Here is a 21663-nt window from a genome sequence, read left to right as displayed (position 1 = left end):
AAAAAGTTAATTAAACTTTAGCTATTAGAAAATCATTTGAGAACCTTCATGGGCCTCAAATTCAAAAACTTGTTATGACGTCACCTAAAAAAATTCCTCTCGGTCACTTACAATTTGGACTACAACTTTACATATATATCCCAGTGAGTTAGGTTGCTATATTTAAGTACTTCTCCTTCTCTCTCCCTATTGCTTACTCCTTTCTCCTTTCTTTCCCTCCTTCTGTCCTGTAAATACACAGTTATGAACTAAACCTAGATAGTTCTGCTTTCAGAGCCGAGCTTCCAACCTACTGTTCTATGCTGACTCTTTTGACTACCTTTCACAGTGCCTTGCACATAGACACTGTGTAAATGTTGGTTGATGCTAAAGTACAGTTTTTGGCTTTTTTCTTTTCCCTATTGTAAAACTTTATAGAATTCAGAATCCTTCATTTATCCTTATTAATGTCATAAGTATTTTTATTGCATATGTGTGCTTGCTAATGTAGATTTTATTTATTTATTCAACCAACATTTTATTTCTTTTGGTTACTCATAAGAGTTATCGGTGAACCCTCCCTTTTTCTTACACACAAATCCTATCAGTGACCAAATCTTGTTTTTTCTCTTCTCAGCAGCTCTCAGGTCTGTCCTGTTTCTCCATCTCCAACACCAGGATCCTAGTTAAAGCTGCCAATATCATGTCCTTGAACGCATAGTTCAGTTCAGTTCAGTTCAGTTCAATCCCTCAGTCATGTCCGACTCTTTGTAACTCCATGGGCTGCAGCACGCCAGGCCTCCCTGTCCATCACCAAGTCCTGGAGTTTACTCAAACTCATGTCCACTGAGTCGGTGATGCCATCCAGCCGTCTCATCCTCTGTCATCCCCTTCTCCTCCTGCCTTCAGTCTTTCCCAGCGTCAGGGTCTTTTCAGATGAGTCAGCTCTTCACATCAGGTGGCCCAAGTACTGGACCTGTAGAGTAGTCTCCTAACACATCTCCTCACATCACTCTTGACTATCTCGACACAATCCATTTTTCTTGCAGCAAAGTCATCAAAGGAAAAATGCAAGTGAATTTTAGCTGTTCTGTTGAGTATTAGTTGAGTTCAACTGTAGAGATGATAATAAAGACCATTGTGACTTTACGCAATGGTCACAGTTAGGGGGATTGATAGGAGATAATAAGCAACATAAAGATAGACTTTAGAAGTTGTTTACCATCCCTCAGATTGAAGGATCAAGGGGAAGAAGATACATCACCAAAGCTCACTGTGAGCTAGCCTAAGAAGGAAGCTACACACAGCACGAACTGTAATTATGGAGAGACAGGATGCCGCCAGTGATTCTGTGGTAAAACATGGAGGAAGTACCTTGATTTTCATTTCTTCTTCAGTCTCAACTTTCCTGTCATTGTTTCCTATGGGTCAGATCTAACTGGAAACAGGAGAGCAAGGAACCTGAGTAATTTAGTTTGCAAGGGTGAGCCTAAAGGCGAACAGAGTTGGACAGATAATATGAAGACTAACCAGTACACTATAAGACCAAATCCTTGATCTGATATGCAGAATTCTACAAAATCTGATCCTTTTTAGCCTGATCAAGCACATCCTTGGCCACTTTCCTCATATTTCACTGAGCCGTATTTGGATTTTTCATTTTCTTGAATATACTGTGCTTGCTCCCACCTCAGTGCCTTTGACATGCTGTTCCCTCTCTCTGATGAGTTCTTATGGAATTTTTCACTGCATTAAATCTTAATCATCTTTCAGAGCTCATTTCAAAAGACACATCCTGAAATAAGTCTTGCCTGATTCTCCAGCTAGTTCAAATCTCAGTGAAATATGTCTGATTGTATCCTGCTCTTCTTCTTTGTAGTGCCTATCATTCTAATTAGATACTAACTCATTTTTAATTAAGAAAATGTTGATAGTCCTTGTTATCAACATAGAGATCATAGAGATTTTGTTTTACTTGTTTGCTATTGATTTTCCAATGCCTTGTGCAGTTTTCTGCACATAGTAGGCACTCAATAAACATGATTGATTGAAGTAATGAACAAATTAATTTTTCATGGTTCATTCAAAAATGCAAAAATTTATGTGTGTTTATTTAACTTAATATCAAACCACAAATGAAGTATGGGAGAATAATCTTGAATTAGTTTTCTTTTGTTGTATCTGTTACTGTAGTGTTCTGTTTATTTGTGTGTGTGCTCAGTCCCTAAGGCTTGTCCAATTTTTGTGACCCCATGGACTGTAGCCCTCCAGACTCTTCTGTTCCTGAAATTTTCCAGGCAGCAATACTACAGTGAGTTGCCATTTCCTACTCCAGGGAATTTTCCTGACCCAGGGATTAAACCCACACCTCCTGCATTGGCAAGGTGGATTGTTCACCATAGTACCACCTGAGATGCCCCTCTGTTTATTTAGGAGACTGAGAAAAAGAGGTGACTTGTACTTGATATCTTACTTCTTTCCTGCCCGTAAGGATTGACTCAAATAATTACTTTTTATAAAGTCAAAGTGTAGCAGAGTGCTTGGGAGGTTACTATCTACAAGGGCAGAATTGTGATAGACTGCACTCTAGATTTTATTGCTGTACCTTTCCCAGTTCCTCACTATTGTGCACCCCTTTCCCCTAGTGTTTGGTATAAGATCTTTAGGGGGGAAAAGCCATTTTCATTCATCCCTTGCCTCCAAATATCCCTGTCCCTCACCAGCTCCAGATTATTTGTACCAACAAAATACATGAAGAAAGGGAGGGTTTCCTGGGATAGAGGTACTTTAAAACCATGTTTTTCAACAAAATGCATCATGCAAGAATTTCAGTATTTCATGCGGTGTGCAAATATTAAACATTATTATTTAAAGACTATTTTAAGAGTTTATATTTGGTATGTTTACAGAAATAATGAGTTATGTTGTTTTAGAACTTAATTTCTGTTGGAGATTGTGGCTAAAAACACTGACAAATTCTGTCTATAACCATTTGCTTTTCACATCACAAACTAATTTTTACACCATGGTTACAACTTCAACGGCAGCTTGGACATGAGTGTGCCTCTATGTATTTTTTCCTACTAATCTTTTTGCACATGACTTTTTTTTTGCGATACTTTCATTAACCGGAGGCATGATTTCAGTAATGCTCAATAAAAATGTTAATGTGCCACCTGGTTCAAAGTTGCTATTGTTTTTCAAAGTTTAGTTTGTGGTTTCAAATTAACTCTCTCTAAGGGTAAGTCAAAGGATTGTTAATTCAAAGGATTAGTCAATTCAAATTGACTCTCTAAGGATTCAAATCAAAGAGCTGAAAGGGACTTTATAGTGTCATTGATTCCATTATTGCCTTAGACCTGTACAAGCCAAACTTACCTAAATTGACACTTTCATTTGAATCTCTTCTGAAGACAGAGTGACCACAGCCTTACCTGGGTTGAAGTACTTAATTGCTCATACAGTGGATTTGATGTTCTTTCTTAAGAGTGTGAACACTGCTTCACCCCTTTGTTGATAATTAAACCAAATTCCTTTTCAGTTTTTGGCAGGTGTTTACTGGTCACTATCCTTCATGAACTTGAAAGCATTTATATAACCCTTTGGTCTACTCTTTGCAAGATTAAAAAATAGAGGGAAAAAAAACAGAGACAGTTGTACACTTTTCTTATAGAACCTGTTTTCCTATTTATTTTCTCAGATTTTTTTTAGTATTTTCATAATTTTAGATGCTGAAAGAAAATCTGAAGGTATTTATCTTAAAGTCAAGAAGAGGAGGCTTCTTCCTTCCTTTAAAAAGTCTGTCAAGCACACAGTTCATTCAGAGCCAACATTCTAGATGTTAAAAGAACAGTGTTGAACAAGAGAGAGCCTCTAACCTGTGAGGGCAAACTGTCCTATTGGGGCAGCAGAGGAAGCAGGCAAGGTAGTGAGATGGGAATGCTAAGTGGGTTCGTGGGGGCATACAAAAAGGGGTATCCAGTAACGGCCTTAGGCTATTAAAGCAGTGAGGCACCTATGTTGACTTGATGCCATATTTAAGAATTTTGTACATTCTTCATGTAGTTTAGAAATGGCTCAAAATAGAGGAGAACTGCAACTTTACTGGTATGTGCAGTTAAACAGAGAAACAAGCAAAACCTTGATTTGTGCTGTGGCCGTCTCCATAAATAGCCTTTTGAAGAAATGTACTTCAGTTTTCTGATTACTCACCCAACTCTACGTAAACCTTTGGGAGACAGGAAAAATATGTCAGGTCTTATTCTAGTATAAATGCAAATATAATCCCTAAAATAAAAAATTTTAAGGTAGGAGAGATAATTAAATTTCAAAACATAATATACTTTTCCAATATTTACTCTTGACAAAAGAAGATGGATGTATTTGGTTTTCTTTTTACCCCAGGATTCCTCAACTTGTAGATGATTATATATATATGTACACACACACATACTTATTTTGTTAATGGTGTTGACTGCCGAATAATCACTTGTATGTTCAAGTTTTCACCTTGTGAATACAATCTTTAATTTAGTCTATTCTATTGTTTTACGGAACAGAAAACCAACTTTTTAGCCCTTACTTAAGTGATAAATTTTTATTATGGCAATATGTATGTGTGTCCATACGTTCAAATTTTCGCAAGATAGACCTGACTTTCACTTGTGTTTCTAGCATAATTAAATAGTTCCTCTTTTCATGCTTATACATATCCTAGGTTGAATGATAAATTATGTGGTTGCCTTCCATATGGTGAATTTGAAGCCAGCTGAACTTATGAGAGGATAAGGAAATAGTTAGCATAAAGCAATAATATGAGCATTTAAAGCTACCTTTTGGAATTGGTAAAAATCACACATCTCTTTCTTTTTCCTAAATAGATCTGATGATTTTTCTTGGCTTGGGACTTAATTTCTGATTGTATTTAAGTGATGTGGGAGGGAGATGAGGGTGGTATTGAGGGTCTGAGTTTCTGTAAGTAATACATATAAAATATAATCTATAAACATATTATCTGGTTCTATTTGAACAAAATAATTTAGGATGACAACATCCAACAAATTGTTTATGAAATTTATTTTTCATGCTAACTAAATTTATTTGTGTTTCTGTATTATTAATACTATGCTTTTCTGAATTGCCTATACATAACTTCACCCTCTTATCAAAATATCAACACACAGATTTCTATTTAATATAATAATTGCACTATTTTAATTTTTTAAATACAAAGATTTTGTAGATACTGCTTATTTCTCAAAGTTACTGTCATATCTGGAAAAGGCCTAAAATTTCTTTTGTTTTAGGTATACATGAAGTTTTTAAAAAATTAATTTATTTTTTATTGAAGGATAATTATTTTACAGAATTTTGTTTTCTGTCAGACCTCAACATGAATCTCCATAGGTTTATACATATATCCCCTTCCTCCTGAACCCCCTTCCCATCTACATTGTTTTAATTATGTTTGTGTGTGCTCAGTTGCTCAGCTCTGTGATACATGTTTATGTACAATACATAAGCTTGTGTGTGTGTGTGTGTGTGTGTGTGTGTGTGTATGTTTAGTTTTAAGTCATGTCCAACTCTTTGCAACCCTGTATACTATAGCCCTCCAGGCTCCTCTGTTTATGGGATTTCCCCAGTAAGAATACTGGAGCAGGTTGCCATTTCCTTCTCCAGGGGATCTTCCTCACTCAGAGACTGATCTTATGCCTCTGCATTGGCAGGCAGTTTCTTTACCGCTGAGCCACCTATGGGGAAGCCCATAGGTTTATTTTAGTGGCAGAAGTTAGAAAGTTCAACTGGAGATGAATTATGGTGGTAAAGTTGTTTGGGCTGGGGAAAGGAAGGAATTATATGGGCAAAGTCAATGGTACCACATGTTTTTATATGTTTAAAGAAGTAGAATGATTGCAGGAATACCCATGAAAACCTTGTGCATTAGTTTGCTAGGGCTGCCATAACAAAATACCATGGACTGGGTGACTTAAACAGCAGAGATTTATCTTTTGACAGTTCTGGAGGATAAAAGTCCAAGTTCAAGGTGGCAGCATGATTATTTCTTCTGAGTCCTCTTTCCTTGGCTTGTAGGTGGCCGTATTCTTGCCAAATCTTTGCATGGTCTTTCCTCTGGGCATGTGCACCTCTGGTATTACTTTGTGTGTCTCAATTTTCTCTTTTTATAAGGATACCAATCAGATTAGGTTAGGGGTAACTCTAATAATCCCTTCTAACTTGATTACCTCTTTAAAGACTCTATATACAGTCACATTTTGCAGTAACAAGACTTAGGGCTTCAACATAATGACTTTTGAGGGAACACAATTTAGCATATAACACCATTAAAGAGGAATTTCATTCGCCAGAATGAGTGAAGTCAAATCTGTAGCACCAAAATTTGAAGGCAGCCATGAGACAAGGTCTGAGCTACTCCATGATAATTCAGGGAAGTTGTTTTATAGTTTAGATGACATATATTATTAGAACAAAAATTTCTTTCATTGCATATGATTTAGAAAAATCTAGTGCCCATGAAGGGAGAAGGCAATGGCACCCCACTCCAGTACTCTTGCCTGGAAAATCCCATGGATGGAGGAGCTTGGTAGGGTGCAGTCCATGGGGTCGCTCAGAGTCAGACATGACTGAGCGACTTCACTTTCGCTTTTCATTTTCATGCATTGGAGAAGGAAATGGCAACCCACTCCAGTGTTCTTGCCTGGAGAATCCCAGGGACGGGGGAGCCTGGTGAGCTGCCGTCTATGGGGTTGCACAGAGTCAGACATGACTGAAGTGACAGCAACAGCAGCAGTGCCCATGAAGAATTATTTAACCTGAATATAGGAATAGCTTACATTTCACTAGTTTCTATTTGGTATGTTTTATACTTTCCCAAGATTCCTTGTTTACATAATAAAATAAAGATGCTAAGACCCAGAATAATCCTACTGAAGTCCCTGTAAACCAATAATAATAATAATAATAATAATACATAAAAAAGTTAGTCCTAATGAAATTGAACTCACATGTGAAAAATGTTAATTATTCATTTAGGTCTTATTACTTTCAAGTCTTATTATGGGAGGAGGAACATGTTAAGTTTTAGTTTATTTATCTTAATGATACATGTTCTTGATTGAGATGAAGAGCACAGAGATTAAGTGTGCTCTTAAATGAATAAACTCTGAAGCCAAAATGCCTAGGTTCAAAATCCAGCTGTGCCACTTACTAGCTGTATGACCTTGAGCTGATTACTTAATTCTCCCTGTGCATCAGTTACCTCCAGTATAAATTGGGGAAAAACAAAAGTACTCACTTCAAAGAGCTACTGTGCAGACTGAATAACTTAATGTGTGAAATACGTGGAATAGTGTTTTCAAGATATGTTTTTGAAGATGTGTTCCTTCTCCCATACCCTAACCCTGAAGTCCAATAGCAGAGGACTCCAGTATTAGAGTAATCAGATGTATGAAATGATTGGATCACTTAGAGAAATGTTATTGAGAGATATCTTGAAATTATTACATCATTAGAGCAGGAATTAATATTGCATATCATCTATTTAAAATTCTTGGATTTTCCCATGTGAAGAATGTGAAATCCATAAAAGCAGAGCTTATTAACAGTTTAAGCTTGGGAGGCAGACAAGTCTGGGTTTGAATCAGTGACCACTTTCTAAAAATGTAATTTTGGGTAAGTTACTTAACCTCTCTAAAACTTGGCTCCTTCAGCTAACAAAATGAAGAGCATAACATTATCTCCTTCATAGAATTGCTGTGTGTTTCTAATAGAATAATAATGGTAAAGCATTTAGCATGGTATCTGATCCTTGTTCTATATCAAGTGAAAGAAGTTCCATCCTATTCCTAGTTTCTTGAGAGTTTTTATCATGTTGTTGTTATTGTTCAGTTGCCAAGTCATGTCCAACTCTTTGTGATCCCATGGACTGCAGAATGCCAGGCTTCCCTTCACCATCTCCTGAGTTTGCCCAAGTACATGTCCATTATATTAGTGATGCCATTCAACCTGCCAAGCAGGAGATGGCACGTTCAATTCCTGGATTGGGACGATCTTCTGGAGAAGTATTCTTGCCTGGAAAACCCATGCACAGAGAAGCCTGGTGGGCTGCAATCCACAAGGTTGCAGAGTTGGATATGGCTTGAGTGACTGAGCGCTCATGCACACACATGTACTCTATCTTCCCAGAAGCAGGAGGCTCTCACATGTCTTACTTTTAGATAGATTTTTTTTGATTATTTTTTGTGCTAAGTATTTTATGATGTTTTATTAGTCTTTATTTTATTAGTAAATCATCTGGAAGTGCATTTTAAAATATCACAACATGTAGTGTTTTTCATTTTGAAGTTCATTTCTGTTGTATTTTGCTAGAGAATATGATTTTTATGATGTCAATCTTTGTTAGGAAGCTTCAGATGTATTTTATATAAACTCAGTGAAGAAGATATATATTTCCACATTTGGGGTGAAATGTTCAATATGATCTATTAGATCAACTTTGTTTTCAAATCTCTCTATATTTTCTAATTTTTTGTCTGTTTAATCTACTGTTTACTGAGAGAGATATATAAAATTCATCTAGTGGATAATTTGTTAATTTCTTCTCACACTTATGTTATTAAAAAAATTAAGTTATTCCACTAGCTGCATATAAATTAGAAATTATTATACTTTACTTTCAAGTTCAATATAGTTTTATAGTGACCATATTTATCTTTAATAATATTTTTGCCTTTATTATTAAAGATAATTATATTTACTTTATCTGGTTTTAATACAGTTTCTCCAGCTTTCTTTTGCTTGATATTTGCCTGTTATACCTGTTCCATTCTTTTAGCTCTCCATATTTTATTTCTTTATGATATATGGATTAAACTTTTTTAGATTTAGTATGTTGAATTTTGTTTTTAATGGAGCATTACTTTTTGCTTATAATGAATGATCACTGATATCTTTTGATTGGTTGTATCATTTTATTATGGGCTGCCTATTTGCCTCTGCTTTTGTTTCTCCCTAATGCCTTTCTTGATACTCTATTGTTAGTTTTTCATTTGGCTAAATTTTTTTGCCCATACTGAAGTTTTAAATTTTTATTTATTAAATTTAACAGATTTTAGAATTGTACCTCCCTGCTGGCTTAGACAGTGAAGAATCTGCCTGCAATGTGGGAGACCAGGGTTCAGTCCTGGGTTGGGAAGATCCCCTAGAGAAGGGAATGGCTACCCATTTCAGTATTCTTACCTGGAGAATTTCAGGACAGAGGAGCCTGGTGGGCTACAGTCCATTGGATCTCAAAAAGTCAGACATGACTGAGCAACTAACACTTTTTTTGAATTCATAGTTGCTACTTGTCATTCTCATGATGTTATTCAACATTTCTGGAAAATTCTTGGCATCTATTTCATTTGTTTATTTTATGTGATTCATCCTAGTTTCTTCTCTTATTTACTTTGAAACCCTTAGACATATGTCATCTTAACTTCTCATTTTATGTACCATAGTTTTCTTTCTCTACATTTTGGATAGTTTCTTTAGATATTTCTTTCAGTTCACCAGTCCTCTCCTTAGACTTTTGCTTACTTCTTTCAGACAAATTGGTATTTAATAAACTATTTAAATTTTATTCTCTACCTAAGATTTTTCAGACAACAGAGGTGTTATAAATTCAGCTTTAGAACCACCAGGGTTACTTTGTGGTTCTGAATTTTCAGGAGAGATCCACCTCTCCTTCCGACACCTCCTACCTTATCTTCATCTATGTCCTGGCTTAAGACAAGTGAATTTCTTTGGTACCTCATTATGGGCAACAGGTTTTAATTCTTTTTCACCTTTATACTACTGATATGGAAACCTTGTTGGATTTCCTCCTTTAAGCAATTAACATCTGTGCATCACATGCTTGTTAGTCTTTAGAGAAAACTCGGGTGTCCAGGTTTGGGCAGAAATTCTCAGAAAGAAAAACTATCTGACTTGTCTCCCAGGATTCCTGGACAGCTGTATGGGGGCTCCACAAATCCTTTTGCTCCTTAGTTTTTATCTCAGTAGTACATTTAAAAATTAAAACTGTACATCTATGTTTGTCATTTCAGTTGATTTATGCAGAGAGTAGTTCAGAGTATCTGACAATGGTAGAAATGAAATTTTAGACCAAGCCTCTTATATCTGTAAATTACCTTCCTACAAAATCAGCATTCCTTTCTAACTTCTTTGTTAGTAGGTGGCTCTGTTATAAACTGATATTACCATACCCCACTACAATGAGTCAGCTAGTTGGGGGTTAAAAGGAACATTATAATTCCATCTGCTTGTCACCTAGGTTTTAAAGCAGATAGTTCCATCTCCTGACTTGAAAAAAGCTGTTTCTATATTTTACAGGCAGAGTTTTAGCTATGGTAGCATTCTATTCCTGTATTTTTTTCCTTACATTTTTAAAGCATTGTCTATATTTTGGTTGGGGAGGTGATCAGATCTCCCTTAATATCAGATCTGGCTTGCGGTTTCTCATTGTTACTGTTCTAACTTATCATTGTTTTGAGTACCAAGAATTTATCTTGTACCAAAGCAGACACAACATAAAAATTTATCAAACATAGGATGACAGCCTATAATGTTTCACCAAGTTCTGGGTTTTGCCTCCAATAGGAAATTGTCTGTTCCTTCAGTTCAGTTCAGTTCAGTTCAGTCACTCAGTCGTGTCCGACTCTTTGCGACTCCATGAATCGCAGCACGCCAGGCCTCCCTGTCCATCACCAACTCCCGGAGTTCACTCAGACTCATGTCCATCGAGTTGGTGATGCCATCCAGCCATCTCATCCTCTGTCGTCCCCTTCTCCTCCTGCCCCCAATCCCTCCCAGCATCAAAGTCTTTTCCAATGAGTCAACTCTTCACATGAGGTGGCCAAAGTACTGGAGTTTCAGCTTTAGCATCATTCCTTCCGAAGAAATCCCAGGGCTGATCTCCTTCAGAATGGACTGGTTGGATCTCCTTGCAGTCCAAGGGACTCTCAAGAGTCTTCTCCAAAACCACAGTTCAAAAGCATCAATTCTTCGGCGCACAGCCTTCTTCACAGTCCAACTCTCACATCCATACATGACCACAGGAAAAACCATAGCCTTGACTAGACGGATCTTTGTTGGCAAAGTAATGTCTCTACTTTTGAACATGCTATCTAGGTTGATCATAACTTTTCTTCCAAGGAGTGAGTGTCTTTTAATTTCATGGCTGCAGTCACCATCTGCAGTGATTTTGGAGCCCCAAAAAATAAAGTCTGAAACTGTTTCCCCATCTATTTCCCATGAAGTGATGGGACCAGATGCCATGATCTTTGTTTTCTGAATGTTGAGCTTTAAGCCAACTTTTTCACTCTCCACTTTCACTTTCATCAAGAGGCTTTTTAGTTCCTCTTCACTTTCTGCCATAAGGGTGGCGTGATCTGCATATCTGAAATTATTGATATTTCTCCCGGCAATCTTGATTCCAGCTTGTGCTTCTTCCAGCCCAGCGTTTCTCATGAGGTACTCTGTGTATAAGTTAAATACTTCAGCCTTGACGTACTCTTTTTCCTATTTGGAACCAGTCTGTTGTACCGTGTCCAGTTCTAACTGTTGCTTCCTGACCTGTATACAGGTTTCATTAATATCACCCTCTTTGCTGGTGCTGAAATGTTATCAATTTGGGATTTATACAGCTCATCTGAGGGAAAAAATAGCAACCCAGTTTTCTGGGAGGTGTTCACATTTAAGAAAGTTAAGGTTAGACAGTGACGAAAAATGAAGTTATTTCTTGTCAGTGTTCCCAAGACCTCACGTGGAGGACAAGAGATCACTTGATATTTTTTAGTTCGATGACTCCCGCCTGGGGCCCAAGCATGTACGTCCCCTAGAAATCCTGTACATTGTGTCAGGGTGGTGAGGGGCCCTCTGCTGGTGTCACCAATCTTGTGGTGGCCTGTGGGGCTGGGGGCAGTAGTACCTTCTTCCTAGAAATACCACTTTTGCATCAGTTTATTTGCCTAATTATGTTATGATTTGAGTCTTGATATCTTGTCTACCAAAGGATTTCTTTTAAATTTTGGAGACTGTTTCAGGTGAGATGAGATAGTGTTAGACCTAGGCACTGTGTACAAGAGAAACAGTCTATTATTAAAAAACATTCCTATCTACAAGAGTCACAGACCAGATTCCTTCAGATCAATTAGAAATTCTTTTGCTCTTTAGTTTCAGCTTTTACTTGTGTGTCTGTGTTTATGGCCATATGCAGTTTTCTAACTGAAAATGGAAGGTAGGAAGGAAGGTAAGAAGAAAAGAAAATGTTTTCCTAAAATTTTCAGTTATTCTTGTTTAATTGTCAAATATATATAGGTTATTTGAAAATAAGTCACATAAAAGCTTCTGTAGAAATCATTTATTGTTAGCTTGAAATATTTTCTTCGCTACCCACTTACACAAAATAAAACAACCATCCTGTTTGTCATTTCATGATTAGATGCTAAAACCATGGAGAAAAGAAAATCATGTTTTTCTTTTTTCTTTTCTCTCTTCTTTATTTTTCTACTCTTTTCTCCTTTTCTTTCCTTATATATCTTAAAACTTGCCGGGGTCCAGCCCCGGTGGATCCAGGGTGATTTGAAGGTGGGGACGGAGTTGGCGTCTTTGGAAGAATACATATTTAATCACAGATATAGAGAGATTAGAAATGGATAGTGTAGTAGGAAGATTAGTGGAGAAAAAGAGGCTGAATAACTTGGATTACGTGGAATAGCATCCATGCTCCAGATGGGAATTCAGCCAGAAAAACAGGAGCAAAAAAGAAGCGACATGGGGGAATCAGTCTTTCCGGAAACTGATCCGATTTCTTCATTTTTGGATTTGCTTATATACCTTTTGTTACACATGGGGATGAATACAGAGTCACGCGGGAGTCAGCAGTCCTGACCTTTATCAAAATCAGGTGCTTCACATAAATGTATAAAAAAGGTACATCATCTTCTGGCCATGAGTGAGACCTGCTGACATTTTATGATCCTTTCTTTCTGATAACCAAAAAACTTATTTCTTCCAAGGGTGTTTTTTCTTAAACCAGGAACCACCCTCCAAATAAAGTTGCATTCCTATAGGGTGAGGGTGTAGTGAGTTACAATCAAGAAAGGAATTTATTTAACCCAAGGTTAACATGATTAGTCTTAAAGGTTAATACTTATTTCTCCTATATGCTTAAAGGTTAATACCTATTTCTTCTATATGTTAGTTATATTCATTATAAGGGTAGGGAACATGGAGATTTAGCAGCAAACATCAGCCCAACAAATGAAAATCCTTTCACCAATGTTCCCCTTAAGATCTATTTAGTCTTAAGATATGATAAAGTTACATTTTTACATAGCAAGGACACAGTGATTTATAACAAAGTACAGTGATCTATTACAAAAGAGAAAATCCATTAACTCAAAAAGTCTAGTATCACTAACATCAAAAACTACTATATTTCCTTTTCTATAGTCCAAATACATTGATTAATATATTCCCAGGTGCCTAAGGATATGGAGGCCTGGTGGCAATCATTGGCTCAACAATGAGAAAAGCCCTATGCTAATTAAGACTCTCAAAATACTCCAAAACTCTCTGTGCTGTTTATGGTTGAGAGGTAGTAAACAATCATGTGGGTAGTGGCAGGAGTATGGATAATCCTGTCACACAAGCTAGTCTGTCAGCAGAGAGGTTTGACCTGAGACATCCTTGTCCCACCCAGAGCAGGGAATTAGCAGCAATTATTGACACAACAAATGAAAAACCCTTCACCAATATAATTCCTAACCAACCCATTATATTAATAATTTCTAACTCCCCAAAAGAATTTGCCTTTAGTAAGTCTAAAACATCTCGTGCCTCTCAGATTGGGAGGCTATAAATAATCACATGTGGCCGGACGAACCTATACAGGCAGGCTAGATAACCTTCAGAGCAGTCCGTAAGCTGAAACACTCTTGTCGCGCCCAAGAATTTTTATTGCCTTGGTGCTGCACGTTTACTCCTTCTCCGAGAGAAACGGTTATGGGGGCTCTCCCCCTGTAAAGTCAGAGGTGTAGGTGAGAGCATAAAACAGACTCTGGTTTTGGGGTTAGATGCTCGGGAACAGGGGGTTTCCTGAGGCTTGATCACGCCTTTGCGTATGCCAAGCCTCCTTCCTCATGACCTTTGCCATGGGCGGAGTTCCTCACGCTGGCCCCCGGCAAAAACTGGAGGACTTAGCAATTAGAAAGTCTTCAGTTTAGCCTGGATTCAAGTTCCAGCTCCAATGCTTCATCTTCTGGTTGTACTGTCTGTGGGGTAATTCTTGCCAAATACTGTACTACATGATAAGTACACGTTGCCTGTAGTCAACACCTTGTGCGGGCGTACTCACTCGCTTTAGTTGTGTCCGACTCTTTGTTACCCTATGGACTCTAGCCCGCCAGGCTCCTGTGTCTGTGAGATTCTCCAAGCAAGATTGCTGGAGTAGGTTGCCATGCCCTCCTTCAGGAGTTCTTCCTAACCTGGGGATTGAACCTGCATCTCCTGTATCTCCTGAATTTGCAGGTGGATTCTTTTACCACCGAGCCACCTGGGAAGCCCCATAGTCAGCAACTTAGAGAAAGTTAATTAGTAGATGAGTTCCTTATTCAAAATAAATGCCTTAGGATTAGCTAATTAATAAAATGTTTTTGGTGAAATTGAAATGAATGATATTTACGTTATAGGGTTGGTTGGAAGGGTGATACAGGATTCATTACCTTGGCCTGAACAAATACTAGTATATAAGAGAAGACACCCTCTAGCCCAGAATTATGTGTCAATGGAGCAGAACTCCAGGTTTGTGCTGTGGTGGACCTGCAGACCTCCTTGCCCTAGCAGATGGGGATCAGACTACAGGATCTGACTTTAGGTCCTCTTTGGAGTAGGCATTCCAAAGAAGGGGCTGCTGGCTGTTTTTTAGATCAGAGAGAAGAACTCTGCAGCTTCAGATTGGTCACAGCTGCTTTCTAATAAATGGCTTTGCATTTGGCAAAAAGTGGTCTGGGATATCTTTTATTGGAAAAGACCCTTTGGAAGTGAGGGATGAGGCCGGGACTCCTGCCACCCCTTCCACCTTTAAATATGAGAGGTTTCTGTTAGGCAGGGTGGTCAGCTCAATGAGGTGCATAACAGCGCCGGGGACCTGAGTCATGTCTCCTGTTTTCTTGAAGAACATTCCTTAACCAAATAAGGAAAATTTTCTATATGCGATAGCATAAGGAAGGCGTTGCATGAGCTCATTCTGCCTGTCCAATCAGGTATTGCCAAGTACCCTGTAACTGAGACAAAGAACTGACTGTATATAAACCGCCATACTGCTTTGTTCGAGGCTCTCGTCTGATTCCGCTGCGTCAGATGAGGCTTGAGCCCTAGCGCGCTAGAAATAAAAATTCCCTTCTTGCCTTTGCATTACCACGGTGGACTTGTTCACTCTCTCGGTTGGTTTGGAGATACGGGCTCGGTGCATAACATTTGGGGGCTCATCCGGGATCTCCGGCCTACCGGGGAGGACAACTCTCCTGGTAGAAGGGAATAATCTCGTTAGGAGTTGAGAGCTCTGAGCCCCGGTGCTAGCAGTGCAGAGGCCTAGATTAAGTCCGGGGCCCAGTATCGTACTGGGGAGGCATCTAGGTGTAAGGTGAAGAGGCAAGCCCAGCGTAAGGCTGGGTTCCCGGTAGCAAACCGGGAGGGCAGCTGGCACTGAGGACGTCCTGACGGTAATTCACTTGCAAGTAGAGAAGGGGTCTCTAGTGCTATAAAGGAGACTGAAAGTAATATTGAGAGTTGGAATCTGTTTGTTGTGTCATTTTTGTGACTCTGTGTGCCGGCACTGTCTGTGTGAGTCTTGTTGTCATTGTCCGTGTTCTCTGTACCCATGGGGCAATCTACTTCTACTCCGCTGTCTCTGATGAGTGACCATTTTTCTGATTTTAAGTCTAGAGCTCAGAATCTTTTGTTACTGGTAAAGAAGAGCAAACTGGTGACTTTCTGTTCCGCTGAGTGGCCCACCTTTGACGTCGGATAGCCACAAGAGGGAACCTTCAATCCCCAAACTATCCAGGCAGTTAAAGAGAGGGTGCTTACCCCTAGTCCTGCCGGGCACCCAGACCAGACTCCCGACATTCTGGTCTGGCAGGATCTAGTGAGAAACCCGCCGGAATGGCTTAAACCCTTTGTTCTCGCTCCTTCTAAACCTCCTAAACCTCCCCGTCCCTCTTCCCCAACTCTAACCTTGCTAAACCCACAGGTGCTAGTCATGAAAGCTTCTGAAGAAAAAGAAGAAAAACAGGACGAAAAATGACCTAAGCCAGTGTTCCAGGAATCTTCTTCTCTGTATCCTAATCTGATTGACCTGGAAACCGAGTTGTTCCCACCCCCGTACGCGGATCCACATCCGCCCTTGCTTCTACAGGTTCCACAAGTTTCATCGGGAGAAGCCCGGAGGAGGGCCGAGCCCTCGGGTCCTCCTAGAGAAGGGGGCCCCGCCCAGGGAACTCGGGGAAGAGCAAGGGAAATGGCCAGCGCAGCGGAAGAAGAAGGCCCGGAAATTCCCTCCTCCACTGTTCACGCATTTCTCGTCCGGGCGGGGCCAGCCAGAGAGGGTGGGGAACGGACATATCAGTATTGGCCCTTTGCCACTAGTGATTTGTACAATTGGAAGACTCAAACTCCCTCTTTCTCTGAGAAACCACAGGGTCTTATTGATCTTTTAGAATCTATCCTCTTTACTCACAATCCCACTTGGGATGATTGTCAGCAACTGTTACAGGTACTTTTTACTACAGAAGAGCGCGAATGGATCCTGTCAGAAGCCTGGAAAAATGTGCCAGGGGTGGATGGGAGGCCCACAATACAGCCTCACCTCATTGAAGAGGGGTTCCCCTTGGTGCGACCCAACTGGGACTTCCAACGCGCTGAAGGTAGGGAGCGTCTCCGAGTGTACCGTCAGACTCTCATGGCTGGCCTTATAGTGGCCGCCAGAAAGCCAACTAATTTGGCCAAGGTAAATTCAGTGAGGCAAGAGCAAATGAGAGCCCGGCAGCCTTCCTTGAAAGGATAATGGAAGCTTTTAGATAGTATACTCCTATGGACCCACAGGCAGATGAGTCTCGAGCAGCAGTTATGCTAGCATTTGTGAATCAGGCAGCCCCTGATATTAGGAGAAAGTTACAAAAGATAGAGAGGCTGGGTGACCAGTCCCTGCAAGATCTAGTGAGGGCAGCAGAGAGAGTTTTCAATCATAGAGAGACCCCAGAGGAGAGAGAGGACCGCATTAGAAGGGAAGAAAGAGAATTTAGAGCTGAAGAAAACCGTAAGAACCAAAAAGAGCTGGCTCAGATATTTTTCGCTGGAATTGAAAACAAAAATGGGTTCCAAAAAGGGAAAAAGCTAGACTCAAAGACTAAGGAAAAACCTGCAAGGTGCAAGCTTGAAAAAAACCAATGTGCGTTTTGTAAGGAGATTGGACATTGGAAAAATAAATGCCCCAAGAAAAACCTAAAAGAGGGGCCCCCAAATCCCAAGAACGAGACTCGCTCTCCTGACTGTCATATCCTCTACGCGGGTGAGGATAGTGACTAGGGGGGTCAGGGCTCAACACCCCTCCCCGAGTCCTGGGTAACTATAAATGTGGAGGGGAAACCGGTTGGCTTCATGGTGGATATGGGAGCTCAATACTCAGTCTTAAACCAAAGAGATGGACCCATGTCTAAGAAAAGTAGCTGGGTGCAGGGAGCAACCGGGACTAAGCGATATGGATGGACTACAAAACGGCATGTGAACTTGGGGACCCACCAAGTGACCCATTCCTTTCTGGTACCTGAGTGTCCAGCGCCCTTGCTGGGAAGAGATTTACTGTCTAAAGTAAATGCCCAGATTCATTTCAACCACGGGCAAGTGTCAGTTTTAGATGGGACCGGGCATCCTCTTCAGGTCTTGTCTCTGGCATTAAAGGATGAATACAGACTGTACTTGCCAGAGGCGCCAGTGACAATAAGTCCCGAAGTACAGCCATGGGTTCGGAGATACCCCCAGGCCTGGGCTGAAACAGCAGGAATGGGACTGGCCAAACAGAGGCCCCCTATTATTGTGGAACTGAAAGCCAGTGCCACACCGGTGAGAGTGCAGCAGTATCCCATGAGCCAAGAGGCTCGGCAAGGAATTACTCCTCACATACAATGCCTCATAGACGCTGGGGTCTTGAGAAAGTGCCGGTCCCCATGGAACACTCCCCTGCTTCCCATAAAGAAGCCTGGGGGAACGGATTTTAGACCGGTTCAAGACCTGCGAGAAGTCAACAAATGGGTGAGTGACATTCATCCTATGGTTCCTAACCCTTATACATTGCTAAGCAGCTTGCCACCAAGCTACGTTTGGTATACTGTTTTAGATTTAAAAGATGCCTTTTTCAGTCTGCCTCTTGCCCTTGCAAGCCAAGAGATCTTCGCCTTCGAATGGCAGGAAGACGGTGTTCAGACTCCTGTGCAGCTGACGTGGATTCACTTACCACAGGGTTTCAAAAACTCACCCACATTGTTTAACGAGGCCTTGGAGGAAGACCTCCATGAGTATCGGGTTGAACACCCTACCATTGTTTTATTACAATATGTTGATGACCTTATGCTGGCAGCGACTACGGAAAAAGAGTGCCAAGAGGCAACAGGTGACCTTCTCCAAACCTTGGGGACTTTAGGTTACAGGGCTGGTGCCAAAAAGGCCCAGATTGCCAAGCAAGAGGTTACATACCTCGGTTATAAGATAAAACAGGGACAGAGGTGGCTAACACAGGCTATGAAAGAAACCATCCTCCAGATCCCTGAGCCAGCCAACCCTAGACAAGTGAGAGAATTTCTGGGAACTGTGGGATATTGCTGATTATGGATCTTGGGGTTTGCAGAAAAGGCCAGGCCCCTCTATGAAGGGACCAAAGAAAACAAAGACTGGAAATGGACCGAGTCAATGAAAACGGCCTTTCAGGAGCTCAGGATTGCCTTGCTGGAAGCTCCTGCCCTTGCCCTTCCTGACCCATCTAAGCCTTTCCAATTATTTATAGATGAAAGGTGAGGGATAGGAAAAGGGGTACTAACACAGAAGTGGGGACCTTGGAAGCATCCCATAGCTTACCTTTCCAAGAAATTGGACCCAGTGGCAGCTGGATGGCCACCTTGCCTCCGAATCATCATGGCCACCGCGCTCCTGGTCCATGATGCTGATAAGCTGACTTATGGACAGAGACTCTTGGTCTACACTCCTCATGCTATAGAGTTCTGAAACAACCCCCGGGTAAATGGATTTCCAATGCCCGCTTGACATACTACCAGGCCCTGCTACTTGACACCTCACGGATTCATTTTCAAACGCCCTGCACTCTAAACCCGGCTACTCTTTTGCCCAATCCGGAGGGGGATAGCCCCCTCCACGATTGCGATGAGATACTGGCCGGGGTAATGGCAATATGGAAGGACTTAACAGATACGCCACTGGATAACAGTGAGCTAATATGGTTTACAGATGGAAGCAGTTATGTAAAAGATGGACAGAGACAGGCGGGGGCCGCAATGGTAGATGATTCTGGACGGACGATATGGGCGGAGACTCTTTCCCCAGACACCTCAGCACAAAGAGCAGAGTTAATTGCCCTGATTCAAGCATTAGAGAGAGCTAAAGGAAAAAGAATAACTATTTTTACTGACAGTCGCTATGCTTTTGGCACGGTACACATCCAGGGCCTGATATATCGGGAACGGGGGTTTTTGACAGCTGAAGGAAAAGAGATTAAAAACTTGCCAGAAATCCGTCCACTTCTGGAGGCTGTGCAGTTGCCTCGGGCTGTGTCAATAGTACTGTACCTGGACATCAAAAAGGGGACAGTCCCACGGCACGAGGAAATCATGCCGCAGATCTGGCAGCTCAAAAAGCGGCTAATGAAGATTTCATCGCTCCGGTGTTGGCGATCGGACTTCCACCCCCAGGTATGGGAACTTTGCCCCCAACCCCTGAGTATTCATCCACAGACCTTGCCTGGATCCAGGAACGTCCCAACCTCCAAGAAGAAGAGGATGGATGGTACCGAGACTCCGATGGTTACTTGATACTCCCTGCTCAGTTGGGACGGCAACTGTGTGAGCATCTACACTCGTCTACTCATCTGGGAGAGAAAAAGACTCTGATGCTTTTTCAAACTGCGCGCCTGCAATTCCCCCGGCACCAAACAACTGTGAAGAACATAGTACATGCTTGTAAGGCATGTCAACAGATGAGGCCAGGAAAGAGGCAACACGCAGGACTGAGGTATCGGGGAGAAGGGCCAGGGCAGCACTGGGAAATAGATTTCACCGAGGTAAGGCCAGGCAAGTATGGTTACCGGTACTTGATAGTGTTGGTAGATACCTTCTCAGGGTGGGTGGAGGCTTTTCCTACTAAGGGAGAAACTGCAATGGTAGTGGCTAAAAAGATTTTAGAAGAAATAGTTCCCAGGTTTGGCCTGCTGGTGACTATTGGCTCTGATAATGGACCTGCTTTTGTGAGCCAAATAGTTCAGAACCTTGCCTGGGCTCTAGGGACCAAATGGAAATTACATTGTGAATACAGCCCACAGAGCTCGGGGCAAGTTGAAAGAATGAATCAGACCCTAAAAGAAACTTTAACTAAATTGGCTATAGAGACTGGCGGGGACTGGGTGACTCTCCTTCCCTTTGCCCTCTTTCGCGCACGTAATACTCCTTATCAGCTTAATCTGACCCCATTTGAAATTCTGTATGGGCGACCTCCCCCTGTATGTCCAATATTTGAAGGAAAGAAACTTCCACCTCCTACTTTGGGACAATTCCAGGAGGCTTTGATGGCTTTGGGCAAAGTGCATTCTTGCGTCTGGAAACTGCTCCGGGAAATACATGAGGGTCAAAACAAGGGGACTATCCCCTCACATAACATCGGCCCCGGAGATTGGGTGTGGCTCAAAAGGCACCACACCAAGGCCCTAGAACCTAAATGGAAGGGTCCTTATGTTGTTCTTCTTACCACCCCAACTGCCCTAAAGGTCGACGGTATCGGGCCTTGGGTGCACTGCAACCACGTACGCCCAGCTACTTCAGCAGAGCAGGAAGACGCTAAAAAAGAATGGGAAGCGTCTCTGCACCCGTCCAACCCCCTGAGGCTGAAGCTCTGGCGTCATCGACAGGACCAAGGCAACTCGTCTGGACCATCTTATGGATGATCATGTTACTCTGCTCCAAAGCTGCCAGCGTGAACCCACACCAACCCGTCAAAATCACCTGGAAACTGCAAAATGGACTAACACGTGAGATGCTTAACTCCACCACCGCAATATATCCACGAAATACTTGGTGGCCAGACTTATACTTTGACCTTAAGCCGGTGGTAAATGTACCTTGGAAAAGGGGCTACCTCCGGAATCATGCATTCTGGGCATATCCAGGTGCACCCAGGCACAACTGGAAGATCTGTAGGGGGATACAGGACTCTTATTGTAAATCTTGGGGCTGCGTAACTTCTAATGATGGGTCGGAGACTCCAGGGTATAGACGATGGGATATAGGAAATCGGGACTTGCTTAACTTCTCATTTGTAGGACCCGTACCTCCGTACTCTGATTGGGAA

General features: G+C 41.3%; 1 protein-coding gene across 1 annotated transcript; it reads left to right on the top strand.

Moving 5' to 3' along the window:
* Positions 1-16651: 16651 nt before the first annotated feature.
* LOC128047082 (uncharacterized) lies at positions 16652-21124 on the top strand (the record flags this gene model as incomplete). Its single annotated transcript, XM_052639279.1, is given in 5 exon segments — positions 16652-17063; positions 17066-19306; positions 19309-19884; positions 19887-19987; positions 20075-21124. Coding segments are annotated over 5 exon segments (4380 nt in total), but the record flags the coding sequence as incomplete, so codon positions are not given.
* Positions 21125-21663: the final 539 nt, after the last annotated feature.

The sequence above is a fragment of the Budorcas taxicolor genome, chromosome 4, assembly GCF_023091745.1.
Source record: "Budorcas taxicolor isolate Tak-1 chromosome 4, Takin1.1, whole genome shotgun sequence".
Taxonomy (NCBI): Eukaryota; Metazoa; Chordata; class Mammalia; order Artiodactyla; family Bovidae; genus Budorcas; species Budorcas taxicolor.
The sequence above is the reverse complement of the archived record's forward strand: the minus strand, read 5'-3'. Positions and strand labels throughout refer to the sequence as shown.